The sequence below is a fragment of the Mus pahari genome, chromosome 21, assembly GCF_900095145.1.
Source record: "Mus pahari chromosome 21, PAHARI_EIJ_v1.1, whole genome shotgun sequence".
Classification (NCBI taxonomy): Eukaryota; Metazoa; Chordata; class Mammalia; order Rodentia; family Muridae; genus Mus; species Mus pahari.
The window spans coordinates 38,673,583-38,687,150 of record NC_034610.1 but is presented as its reverse complement, the minus strand read 5'-3'; the positions used below and the strand labels follow the sequence as shown (position 1 = coordinate 38,687,150).

Genomic DNA, 13,568 nt, shown 5'->3' with positions numbered 1-13,568 from the left:
TGTAGTGCCTGCAGAGGCCAGAAGAGGGAATCAGATCCCCTAGAACTTGAATGATAGATTATTGTAAGCTACCATGTGGGTGCTGGGAACCGAACCCATGTCCTCTGCAAGAACAATAAGTGCTCTTAATGCCTGAGCTATCTCTCCAATCAGACTCTAATGGAAGCAGTTGTAATAATATGGTTGCCTGTATCTGATAATCTGAAAATAATTTTATTCCAATAATATGGTCCTAGATAAGAAAAACAGAAGCTCTTTTGATTGTACATATTTCAAATTGCTGTATATGCAGTGGAGGGATATGGAAACTAAAAATCTGCATAGCTGAAGTTCTGTTGACTGAGACTGTACATGTTTAAGTATAAAATAATCTGGTAATGAGTTTGTCACTGTATACTACTAGATTGCTGTGAGCTCGCCTTTAAACTTGTTCTGAAGGCACTATTTTAGGGCACAGTGATCCTTCTAGTCTTCTTTTTATATTTGATACAAACTGAAATGGGTCAAAGTTAAATTTTAAATTATGTGCTTGAGAAGTTTATGTGCTAGTTCCATTTTAGGGTAGTTGTTAGGGACTTGGTAATATTTAGCAGGTTTTCATTCTTCACCAGGATACGTGGCAATGTTGTCTTTTATTTTGGGTTGTTTTTATCTTTAGACCACAACTGTACCTCTACATTTTCATCCCTGTGAAGGAATCGTGCTTTGGTTTGAATACAGGAGGCTGGTGTAGACCTGTTTTTATTTTTATAAGATTTACTGTTACAGCTTTTACTGGAATGAATGTAAAGTTATTTACTTAAAGTAATTATTAGAATTACTTGTGCAGAAGTAGACCCTTCTGAGAATGCACGTCATGAGCTATGTGTCTGATTTTATTTTAGCTTAAGAAACAGTTGGGGGATAATGAAGCTGTCACTCAAGAAATAGTTGGTTGTGCCCATTTGGAAAATTATGCTTTGAAAATGTTCTTGTATGCAGACAATGAAGATCGAGCTGGACGATTTCACAAGTAAGAAAACACAGGAAAATATGAACGCTTTTACAAGGTTGTCTACCTTCTGACCCAAGTTACTCAGCTTCTAGTTGAATTCTTTCTGACCACCCAAGTAATGATTTATATATTATGGAATTGTAAATCCACAATGATTTTTAGGTTATAGACGTGGGCCTTTCTACTTAAAGAAAATAACTTTTGGACCTAGCTATTTCAAACTTATATCTCAGTAAATTTATCTCAATTAGCCATTCTTTACATTTAGTAAAAATAGTCAAAACAACTTTGTCTTGATGGCAGTAAATTTTGAAAACATACCATTGTAGCTGGGTGTGGTGGCACATAGCTATTCTGAGACCAACAGGCTGCACGGCAAGACACTGCTTCAACAAGCAAACACAGAAACCAAGAAAGAGTACTACTATACTATACCAAGCAACTTAGCTGACTGATTAGTCATTATTGTCATAGTTAAGACCATAGAAATAATTGTGGTCTGATAGTCAGGCCATGCTTGACATTCCTAAAGAACAAAAGCGAACTCCACAGTAAAACCTTGCAGCATTTACTTAGAGTGTGTTAGTGGCTTCTGATAATACTAGCAATCGATTCCCATTGTGTTCTCAGAACAGATTGTATTTTAAACATTAATTTCAGTGTTTTTAAAAGTTTTTTTTTTTTTTTTTTACGGGCACATGACTACATTTCAGTGTATGTATGTTGGTTGGTTGGTTGGTTGGTTTTTTAATTTAAATTAGAATACCCTTTCTCTTCCAGAAACATGATCAAGTCCTTCTACACTGCCAGCCTTTTAATAGATGTTATCACAGTGTTTGGTGAACTCACAGATGAAGTGAGTATATGCTTTTTCCTGTCTCATAACTGACGACAGTAATGTCATTTGTTATCAGTTTTCTGATTGCATCATTTATTCAGAAAAGCATGTCTGTCAGAACAGTAATGGAAACAAAAAAAGGTATTTTTTTTTCCTAAATTGTTTTGAAAATCAAATGAAATACTTTCCACACAGGATAGCAATACTTTGAAAAATACTTGATTTTTCACTTAAAAAAAGGAGAGAGACAGACAAACCAGAAAATAATGTAATTGAATATTCAAGTGCTTAAAAAAAAGGAATGGGGGGGGCAGAAATTTAAAAGAAAAAAATTGTTCCCCAGAATTCTGTTGATAGCACTTGATAACTTACTTGAGAACAATGAAGCTATCTATGGGCAGGAGAGACAGCTCAACAGTTAGGTGCACTGGCTGCTCTTTCTAAAGTGAAAGTGTAGAAAAAGACGTCCAATAAATACTAAGTGACCAAAAGGCAAGTAGCAATAATAAACAAAGTAAGCTTTAAAGAACATATTAGTGATGGCAACACAAGATATCTCATAGTAGTCAAGGGTCACTTCATGAAGAAAATGTACAGTTACAAATGTCTGTATACTTAATTATTTTCAAATTACATGAAATCCTTAAAAATATATCATCATTGTTGGAGATTTTAAAAACCTCAGTCTCTGATTGAAAAAAGCAAACAGTTTCTTTAACAATCAGTAAAATTAGCCAAACAAATAAAGACTGGCCCTGGAATGTGTAGAATGAAGAAACCCAGGCCTTTGAGACTTTGCTTCGTGGAAGTGTTAGATGTTACAGCTGCTTGGTGGAAAGAATTGGCAGGTTTTATAAAATTAAACAGACTCCCACCTTTTCCCCCAGCAGTTCCTTTTCTGATACTTACCCAAGAGAAATAAAAACATTTGTCTAGAAAAAGAACTTGCTCATTGGAAACTTACTTATAATAGCCAAAATCTTGACATAATATAGATATCTACATCTAAATAAGTATTAAACAAAATTGTGATGTTACTCAATACAGAATCAGCAACTTATGTAGCCTAGAATATGGATAAGTCCTGTAGATTTTGCTGATCAAAAGAAGAATCAAGTGGTGTACTGTGCATGGTTGCTTGTAAATAATGTATAGCTACAGACAAGTTCATTCTAATAAAAAAATGAAAAATACTTCTAAGGTATTTTTAGGGAGACAAGGAAAATGGATCTGGACCGAGCTATAAAAAGTTTTGCTTAGTTATAAATTGAGAAGCTTAAGGTTTACACTGGCATCTCTTTATCCATGCTATAATTTATGTACTTAACATTTGTACATCTCAAATTATGTATCTTATTGCAAAAGTTTCATTATTGAACTATTTCTAGACTTATTTGGGGTGGTTGTTACACAGCAGCTTACTCTGTATTTGAGCAAATGGGTAAATATAGAGGGAAGCATGTTTGTCACTGAAAGAAATTAAGCCCAAGAAGAGAGAGGCAGGTGGATTGTGTTGCAAAATTAAAGGATCTTAATTCATGCTTCTGAATACATTGATTTCTATTATAACATTTATGCATATGTATACATTGTATGGTTTATGTATATAGTTAGCACGTTTTCCTGAATACATATTTACACTGGGTATGTAATATGCGCAAAAACATATACAACTTAGTTCCTGTTTCTCAATCTCAAGACAGTCCAACAACAGTGAAGAAGCAGAAGCAGGGGACACCCTGAGCACCTGATTTGATTTTGAATACCAGTCTTTTCTGACATGAACCAGTGCTCTTATACAAATGACTGAATGATAATTCAGGTCACGAAAATACTGCATTAGGTTGGACCTTCTTGTGCTCACAAATTATAATGTGTGGGCATAATTGAGAAGCCTGGCAGCCTCCTTGGAAGGGCCCTGTTTTCTGTATAAAGACTTAAAGTGAGCCTGGCACACACCTATGATTCTTCACTTCACAGGTGAGATAAGAAGATTATAAGTTGGAGGCCACCCTAAGCTGTGTTGGGACCCTATCTCTGGGTGGATAGGTGGGTGGGGGTGGGGTGGGGTGGGTAGGTGGGTGGATGGAGTGACGGATGAATGAGATATAAAGAGACAACAAATTGGAGCATCAGTTCAAGTCTGATAATGATGGACACCGACCTATGTTTACAAGTCAATGGATGCATAGTGCTAAATATAATAAGACAAGTGATGGAAGAAAAGTTCTTTATAGTATTAGACTCTGTTAAGTGTCTTCCCTCAGATTAGTTAATATCTTCAAGGGGAAAACAGTAAATTCAAAAGGAAAACCATGGACTTTTTAACCAGGATGTGAAACCTGCCTGCCATCCCTAGTACTGAGGCAAGCCAGCGCCGCCAGGGTCCTATTCAGGGTTACATAGTCTGTGGCGCAAGCCAGCACCGCCAGGGTCCTATCCAGTGTTACATAGTCTGTGGCGCAAGCCAGCACCGCCAGGGTCCTATCCAGTGTTACATAGTCTGTGGCGCAAGCCAGCGCCGCCAGGGTCCTATCCAGTGTTACATAGTCTGTGGCGCAAGCCAGCGCCGCCAGGGTCCTATNCAGTGTTACATAGTCTGTGGCGCAAGCCAGCGCCGCCAGGGTCCTATCCAGTGTTACATAGTCTGTGGCGCAAGCCAGCGCCGCCAGGGTCCTATTCAGGGTTACATAGTCTGTGGCGCAAGCCAGCACTGCCAGGGTCCTATTCAGTGTTACATAGTCTGTGGCGCAAGCCAGCACTGCCAGGGTCCTATTCAGTGTTACATAGTCTGTGGCACTGCTGCTTAACCTGTATAACATGAAGCCAACGGGAAGAAACATCCAAGAGTTCTACTCGATACACAGTTTATAACTGCTAGCGGTTTTTATGTTAGGGTCAGAAAAAGTAGCCTTCATAGAGTGAAATTAGATAGACATGATTACTATGATTACTAAATATGACTAAATAGTGCATGCTTCTTTACAAAAGATAGGAAGATAGTATCTTAAACAGTTGGAGAATGATTACAAGATATGTGGAATATCTTGACTAGATATAATGTATCTATATAATATAGCATATACTGTTATTAAAACTTTCCTATAAGTTTAGTGTAACTATTATTAAATAGTTCACTTTGCTTGAAAATACTTTGTTTGGAAATCTAACTTGAATGTACATTCCACTGTTATAATAATAGTTAAATCCAAATATGTAGATTGAATTTTAATTTTTTTTTGTAGTAAAATTTTGCTCTCCTCTTTAAAATCTTGTTTTGTGAGGTTATGGTAGCTTTAAAAATTTTGCAACTATAAAACTCTTATCTAAAGCTGTCAAGAAATATATATAATAAGTAATTATAAGTACTCTAGTATATAGTTGTTATTACTGTAACAGTTTTTATTGCTTCTTTCTCAAGTATTTTACTATATTTTATTGCTCCTGGCATTATGTAGAACACCTGTTGTTTGTATGGTACATCATAAAGACCAAAGGTAAATATGCTACAGGCACTAAGAGATTATTAGTCGTTTTTTTTAGGTTTTTGAACTTCTATTCATAACTTGGGGATTTCATAAATATTCCCAGTACTATCTACTGAAACCCAAGTCACTATGTATTCAAGCTTAATAAATTTATATTTATTATATTAACAAAAGAAAGTGTACTGCCATATTTCAACGATTTTAAACATGGTTTCTAGATACCTAGCTTGAGGATTGTTACAGTATTTGATAAAAGGAATGAATTCCAAATGTATCCAGTGATTCTTTCACACATTGCTTGGTACCTTTTCTGGACAGTAGCAGTATAGCCTGGACTGGGAATCACTTTCCTGAAAGAGACAGACAGTAAACGTGACGTCAAATGATAGCTGTAATTGAGAAACTGAAGGTAGAAATAAGAATTGGTGAGTAAATTGATTCAAGGAAGACCTTGCTGAGAATCAGGCTGTATTTTAGCAAACCTTGAAGCTGTAAGAGAAAATCCCAGAGTCCAGGAGAAGGCAGATGTTGTGGGATCTGTGCTTTCTTACCAAGTGCTGTAATGATTCCGAAGCTACTATTAGCTACTCATCCCTGATCTGGAGGTAGCAAGGGCGATACAGTGACTGAATTGAAAATAAGAAAGGAAGATAGTAGAGGATAAGATGAGGAGGGGAATTCAGACTTAGTTGATAAGAATTGTCTTTATTGACACAGTTGCTGTTTTCAGTGTAGCAGACCAGGATTGAATAGGAAAAGCAGACATTAGATAATCAATATTAGAGGCTGCTTGCTCAGACCAGAATTAGTAGTGGAGGGCATGACTGTAAGCAGTCATAGTGTGATTTGTATGCCTGTCATAGACCAATAGAATTGGACAATGTCGGCATGTCTGAGAGTTTGGCTGTGAGTGGCTGTCAAGAATGATGTTGCATGCCACATGTGGAAACATATACCAAATCCCAGCACTCAGGAGGCAAAGGCCAAAGGATCAAGGGTTCAAGGCCAACCTAATTTAACTTTAGTACCTCAGAAAAACAGCAAAATTATAAAAGAATTGTCATGAAAAGGAACAAATTTAGTGAGGGCAGCAGACAATGGAGCTGAACATTAAGACTCTAGAAGTGTATAGTAGTGGCTTATTGCCAGTTGAAATACAACATTAAGGTGTGTGAAATCATTATACATTTATTAATTTAGAACTATAAGGACCTTATTTCTTCTAATATGAAAATATTCGATAGTAACAATAGGGAGGATTGGGGGGTCGGGCGGGGGTGGCATGTAAGGAAGGCTACAGGCCTACAAGTGAAATGTTGGGTTAGACGGTTTAGTATTGAGGGGTTTTGAAGAGGTTTGAATAGAAGATGTAAATTTGAGACTATGTTGTATGTTGTTAAAGCCATCATGGACCAAGGCAAATATTATAAAGAAAACATTTAAATTGGGGCTAGCTTACAATTTCAGAAGTTTAGTCCATTGCCATCATGGCTGGAAGCAGGCAGGCATGGTGCTAAACAGCTCAAAGCTTTACATCAGGCAATAGCACAAAGAAAATGCAGACCTGGACCTGGCCTAAGCTACAAACCTCCTCCTAATCCTTTCACATAGTTTATGCCTGGGGACTAAGCATGCAGACATGAGTCCTGGGTGTCATTCTCATTCAAACCACCACACTGGATAAGAGAGTGGAGGCTAAGTGGGAAAGGAAGGATATCTAAGAACTAGGTGGTGGCAGTCTAGGCTTTGTGTAACAAGAACAAGCTAGGACTGATTGCAGTGTCATCAAGGTAAAAAGAAAATGAGGAAGCCTGGAGATCCAGTAAACCAAATGCAAATGGAGATGAAAGCAGTGGGGGTGGCAGGGGTGGTCTCGGGGTCCAGAAAGCAGCGTACAGTGAGGGTAAATGCAGAGTGCTCAGAAATAGCTGGCCCTGGTAACAGCAGTTAGCGTGAGTGACGAGGACATCTGTGACGTCAGATCTAGTAAGCTCAAGACAAAAAGTCAAGGAGGAAGAATTAAAGGCAAGTGAGTGGAACTTTCCCCGAGGGAAGCCGAATGTGCTGAAAGTAGACTATATTGGCTTTTTCAAGTTGGCAAGTTTGGCAGGAATGTGGTTTTTGTTTTTAAATAAATCTCTTGTCATTCCTTGTGTGCACGTAGTTCAAGACCACCTGAGCCAGCTTTGTGTTTTCCTCCCAGTCCAGGCGATGAATTGAGAACTCAGTGGAAACCTTTGCTTCTGCTGCTGACCCTACTAGCTAAAATTTGCCTTTGTCAGTGATTTTCATCAATTCAGTTACAAAACAGGAACTTGGGGCCAGGGACAAAAGTAAAAACTCCTTTTACAATTCCTGTTTCCCAGAAAGGATGTCTTAATCAGCTAAAGGGAGTGACTGGATTTTACAATTATTGACACCTTAATCCACTCTTTAAATACAGTGTATCATCAGTGTTATTTATTTTACTACAACAGTACGGAAATGTGCATCAACTCGTTAGAAACTGTCAGAAATATCTGCTGTATATTATTTATGCCAAGGTTTTGGAAAATAGGGAATAAAAATAATTTTTTTTCTTTATGTGCTATGGGGAATTATTTTCATATATTTACAAAAAAGACCCTCTTAAGCTTAAAATAATATTTTCTTCAAAACTTTACATATTTAGTAAAGGTACCCAAAAGTGTTTAAACTTCTCACAATATGAATCTAGGAGTGAATTTTATAGTCATATATATACTAAATCTATACACAAGGTTAACTTCTATAAAATGCAATTCATGTTTTTACAGAAATCTCTTTTTTTTAACTACAGCTCTTATCTTAAACATACATTAAGTAATTGACCTTCTAAAGTCATTTCCCTGTAGTTGTTATATATCCATCTGAATTGCAAATTGTATCACGATCATGATTATTGTAGCTTACAAAATCTAAATAACGTGCCTGGCATTATTACTGAAATCCCATCACTGTTGACAGCTCTGTGATGATGAAATGACCAACCCTAAAGGAAAGGGGGAAGTGACCGCTGTGCTTTGGATAAGGCCTCTCCGAACACCTAGGGTTAGAGTGCTCTTCCCTCATGGCCAGTACATGGGAATGGTAGGGCCGTGTAGAGACCTTTTAGGCCGTTGAAAACACGTCCACCAAGGATACTGTGGGACCCGGCCTTTCTCTCTTTTTCTTGATGGTAAAGTATGTGGTTTCCCCTCTCCAGTAGAAACTAACAGTAGAACTTTGGTGGCAGTTACTGCTGGCCTTCGTGTTGGAGTGTATGTAATGTTTGTGCTGTCTCCTTCATCCTGTCTTTCTCAGCAGTTAGCATAGTGTCTGCCTTGAGACGATGACAAGTCATTATTAACTTCCTGCAAGCCAGGGAGGCTCTTTTAGAGTAAAGATATAAGCTGAGCCTGACTGAGAGGAGACATTTGACCACGCAGTGGCAGTGGTAGGAAAGGGAGAGCGGTGTGAGGAACATTGCCTCTCTGGACTGCAGGCAGTGGCATGGGTGAGACTGGAGCAGAGGCCTGAATGGGGAAGGCTTTACTGCCAAAACAAAGTGTGCTTTTGTTCACCTGGTCCCATAATGCCTCAGTCTTAGAGGAAGGAAAGTTTAACTTGCTTGCTCTCCAAGGTGATTGTGAGGACCAAACAGGAAAGCATATACAAGTGTTTTATAATATGGGGAGTAGTATATAGTGTTTGGCAAAAACTTGCTTTGGATTTCTATTACCCAGCTCATTCATGATCTTTTTACCCAAAACAGATTGATTTTGTACCCATTGTGCCGTCTCTTTATTTCTACCTTTCTGACTACACAGACCTTTCTTTCTCCCCAGTCTCTCCTGCCCTTCTCTGCACCTTTTTATGTCATGTTTGTCTTGGAAGACCAAACCAAAGTAACATTTCTACCCCAGGGCTTTATGTACTGATGTCAGGTTTGATGGGGGGNTACCCCAGGGCTTTATGTACTGATGTCAGGTTTGGGGGGGGGGGGGGGGGGGGAGGCTGGGAATGACCTCTGAGCTTGCCAAAGAGGACTAGGTTATTGGTGACATCAAAAAGAACAAAAACTCATATGACGAGGTACAGAGCCTGCCACCGAAGGTATAAAGAGGTGGGAACATTCACACTGTGTGACTCTGTGTGAGTGGACAGAAAAACAAGCAAGCACACAGGCCAGTGAGCTAGACAGTAAAACAGTGAGTGTGGACAGCTGCTTTGAAAAGCTAGTTAAAGAAATGGAGCAGAATGCAGTCACCTGGGGAGGAAGGGAGGAGGGCAACCAGTTTTGGGGGCTGAAACAGGAAAGCGCTCCAGGCTCCTTAGTTGTGGTGTTTTGGGTTTCTCTTTAGACAACAGAATGAGATTCTTTGCCACCCCACCCTCCCAACCCCCGACCCCTGCTTAAGAACTGAGGTGGTCAGATCAAGTACATGACAACGTAGAAATTAAAATTAACCACCATCTTATTTTTATTACGTAAGTCTTATTTTTATTTTCAAGGATTTGTATATATCTATAGAACCATTATCGGTTTCTTACATATTTTAACTTAAGATTTCATTTAACTAATTTCTCTAGGTACCCAAGAGTTAGAAATTTTGCTGGCAAGACACACATATGCGTCCGTTGCGGACTTTGTAATGTGATGTGATAGTGTTCTAATGAACATAGCTTCTCATGGAGTCTGCCAGTCCCTGACCATTCAAGAATGAGCAATAGAATATAGAGACGGCCAGACTCAGAAGGGTGGCTTAGCATGTGTTAAGTATTTCTCTTTTTAATTTTACCATGGTGTAATGGTGCTGCAAATATATTCCCTTTTAGAATGTGAAACATAGAAAGTACGCAAGGTGGAAGGCAACATATATTCATAACTGCTTAAAGAATGGGGAGACTCCTCAAGCAGGCCCTGTTGGAATAGAGGAAGAGAACGGTATGTATTTATTAATCCTAAGTTTTAGTAGAGTCTTTAGTAGAAATGTTTTAGTAGAATCTTAAGTTTTCAGAGATTTCAAAGCTTTCAGAAAGTACTAGCAATTTTTTCATCTATAGTAATTAAAAAACCAGGAATTTAGAGACAGGTAAGATTAAGGCTTTCCATGTTCTCTGTTCATGTAGCTAAGTGGCTTGGCTGACTCCTCTATCTGCCTAGATTTCATCCCTGCATAGGAAAGATAGTCCACTTACAGTGTGACCTAGTAGTGTTCCCAGCTCCAGTGAATATTGTCTTAGTGCTGTGATATTTTTATGTATTTATTTGATTTGTCGTGTATTGGCAGGAGGAGGGGATGATACTTTAAGCTTTTGAATTTCATATCCTTATTGTAGATGTTCAGTTCTGCTGTTACAATGGAGAAGTGACTGGGCAGTGAGCAGACAGGTATATGTGGTTATGTTCAGTATCGTGTTACAGAGCATACAAAAGTGGGAAGTGGAGTTCTCGTTTCCATAGACTCATCTTCCTAGGGCCTACCAAGACTCAGAAAGTAAATACATTAGCTTTTTATCTCTACAGACATCATTATTTTATGAATTTTCAAACAAATAGGAAGATAAATGGATACATGGATGGGTGGATAGGTAGGTGGGTGGATGGATGCATGGATGCATGGATGGATGGATGGATGGATGGATGGATGAATGATGGATGGATAGGTGGATGGATGGATGGATGGATGGATACATGCATACACAGATAGAGCCTCCACTTTTCCCATAAAGTTTATAATATAGTGTTTTACCCTTGACTTATAAAAAAAGATAAAGAAAACTACATACGGGAGAATTTTGACATTATTACATAGTAAATTGGTTTATAATATTTAATAATGAAAAATATAAACATCTTGATATCTTTACTTGTCAGTTAATATGGGATAAAAAAAGAAAGGAGAAAATGTTTCTCACTTTAAAAAAATATTAGACATGTAGTCGATAACTTAAAATAAAATAAATTAAAAGAGAATATCACTGTTCTCTGAACTGAGTAAAGTCCAAATGATCCTTGCACTTTATGAAGTGATTTGGGAACATCTGTGGAGATCATCATTTATTATAGGAATCATTAAGCTTTCTTAAAGGATTAGGTAACATATACTTTAAGCTTGTGCATTTCATATCCTTATTGTAGATGTTCATTGAGCAGATAGGTATTTGTCGTTATGTTCAGTATTATGTTAGCTACAGTCTAACTTACTTTCTCATTGTATTGAATAAGGTGATGGGACTGTCCCACTTTGAAATAACTTTTCATTTTGACTAAATCTCACTCATCATGATGGTTTTTACTACATAAATGAATTCCATTCGTTGCTATATTGTAATAATGTTTGCACTGATGATATTTATGTCTAAAATTGACCTAGATTTTTTTTTAAAGAGGTTTAAAATATTATATACATGGACTGCCTCAGGAGCACTTGTATCCCCAGTTTTAGACTCAGCTTCAGATCCAGTTCCTCAAGCCTGTATGGCCACCTACACTACTGGGACATATATGACACAGACACATATTCTAATAAATATACTTTGTAAATAAAACTTGAAATTTTCTCAGCCTTTTTTTATTCTTTAGAACAGTTTAAATAGACTGGCAATCATCTGCTCTTTTAATTTTCTGTGTAGCTGGGTATGGTGGCATTGTCTATCATTTAATTCTAGCACACTGGAAAACTGAGGCTAAAGGATTTCTCTGAGCAGAAAACAGACAGGTTTATATAGCCAGGTATTACCTCTAGAAAATTAAATAGACAAAAAAGTAGGGGTGGGGAGATTGTGAAATCCTCTTTGACACTATTTTTAATCTATACCCACCTAGTAAATAGATTTACACTAATGAAATAAATACTTTTTTCAACTCATTTTAATAACCTCCAGGTGTAAATGTGGTCCTCCCATTAACTCTTAAGTTATAGTGCTCTACAGAGAGAAGCATACAGGACTGCATGTATGTATCAACTGACAAATGTCACAATGATGCTGAGCTTCTGTGACTCCAGGGAACATTGCAGAAGGTAGGGCAGAAAGCATGTAAGACCCAGAATACCAGGAAGTGTGCTATGAAAGAATCCCACCTAGAAATGGCTGCATGAAGAAAACCAGAACATGACATGTTAATGAAGAAGAGGGAAAATTTTACAGGTCTTACCCCCTAGACAGGGAAGTACAGGCAGGTAATGACTGCTGTGGTGGTTTGGATGCTTGGCCCATAGGAAGTGGTACTCTTAGGAGGTGTGGCCATGTTCAAAAAAATGTGTCACTGCCAGGGTGGGCTTTGGAGTTCTCCTTTTATGTCTGACTCGACCTACTGAAGAAGAGTGCTTCCTACTGGCTGCCTGAGGATGCCAGTCTCTCCTGGTTGCCTTTGAATCAAGGTACAAAACTCTCAGCTCCTTCTCCAGCACCATATCTGCCTGCACGCTGCCATGCTTCCTCCTAGGATGATAAGACTATAACCAGCCCCAGTTAACCTTTCTAGGAGTTGCCTTGGTCATGGTGTCTCTTCATAGCAATTGAAACCCTAACCAATAGCCAGGCAGTGGTGATGCATGCCTTTAATCCCAGCACTTGGGAGGCAGAGGCGGGTGGATCTCTGAGTTCGAGGTCAGCCTGGTCTACAAAGTGAGTTCCAGGACAGCCAGGGCTATTCGGAGAAACCCTGTCTTGAAAAAAAAAACAAAAAACAAAAAAACAAAAAGAAGAAGAAGAAGAAATCCTTACCAAGATAGAAGTTGGTACCAGGGACTAGGGCATTGCTGTGATAGGGCTGACCATGTTTTTGTTTGTAGGAATGTGTTTTGGGAGGACTTGAATTTTGAAAAATTGTGAAATACTTGAAGTGAGACTTAATGGGCATAATTCCTAGTAGGAATATGGAAGACATTGGTGCTGAGAGTGATTAGAACTCTGGAGACCGTTCTTAATGATTTTTGATGAAGAATGTTGTTGCTTTTGCCCTTGTCTGGAGAGTCTCCCTGAAAGTAAAGATATTTATATTAATTGCATTGACAAAGGAAGTCTCAAAAACGCCCAGCATAGACTTAGTCCTTTGGTTTACTCTCATGAAGAACATTTGATCAAGCTTAGAAAGGAAAAATACAAAATGTATGGTTCAAAGTAAAGGGGCACAAAATGGTAGAATGAAGCTAAATCCTATCCTTGAGGCAAGTTCTCACCCAGCTAAACTTGCAGTTGCAGTTGTACGAGAGAGAGACAGAGAGAGAGAGAGAGAGAGAGA

At 38.2% G+C, this 13,568-nt stretch overlaps 1 protein-coding gene across 1 annotated transcript in view; it reads left to right on the top strand.

Annotated features, from left to right (window-relative positions):
* Window positions 1–13,568, top strand: part of Vta1 (vesicle trafficking 1) — a 49,613-nt gene that overhangs the window by 18,409 nt on the left and 17,636 nt on the right. The window contains exons 3-5 of the mRNA XM_021221420.1: window positions 885–1,012; window positions 1,775–1,850; window positions 10,157–10,265. Coding sequence (XP_021077079.1) covers window positions 885–1,012; window positions 1,775–1,850; window positions 10,157–10,265 — 313 coding nt within the window. The remainder of the gene's footprint in view (window positions 1–884; window positions 1,013–1,774; window positions 1,851–10,156; window positions 10,266–13,568) is intronic.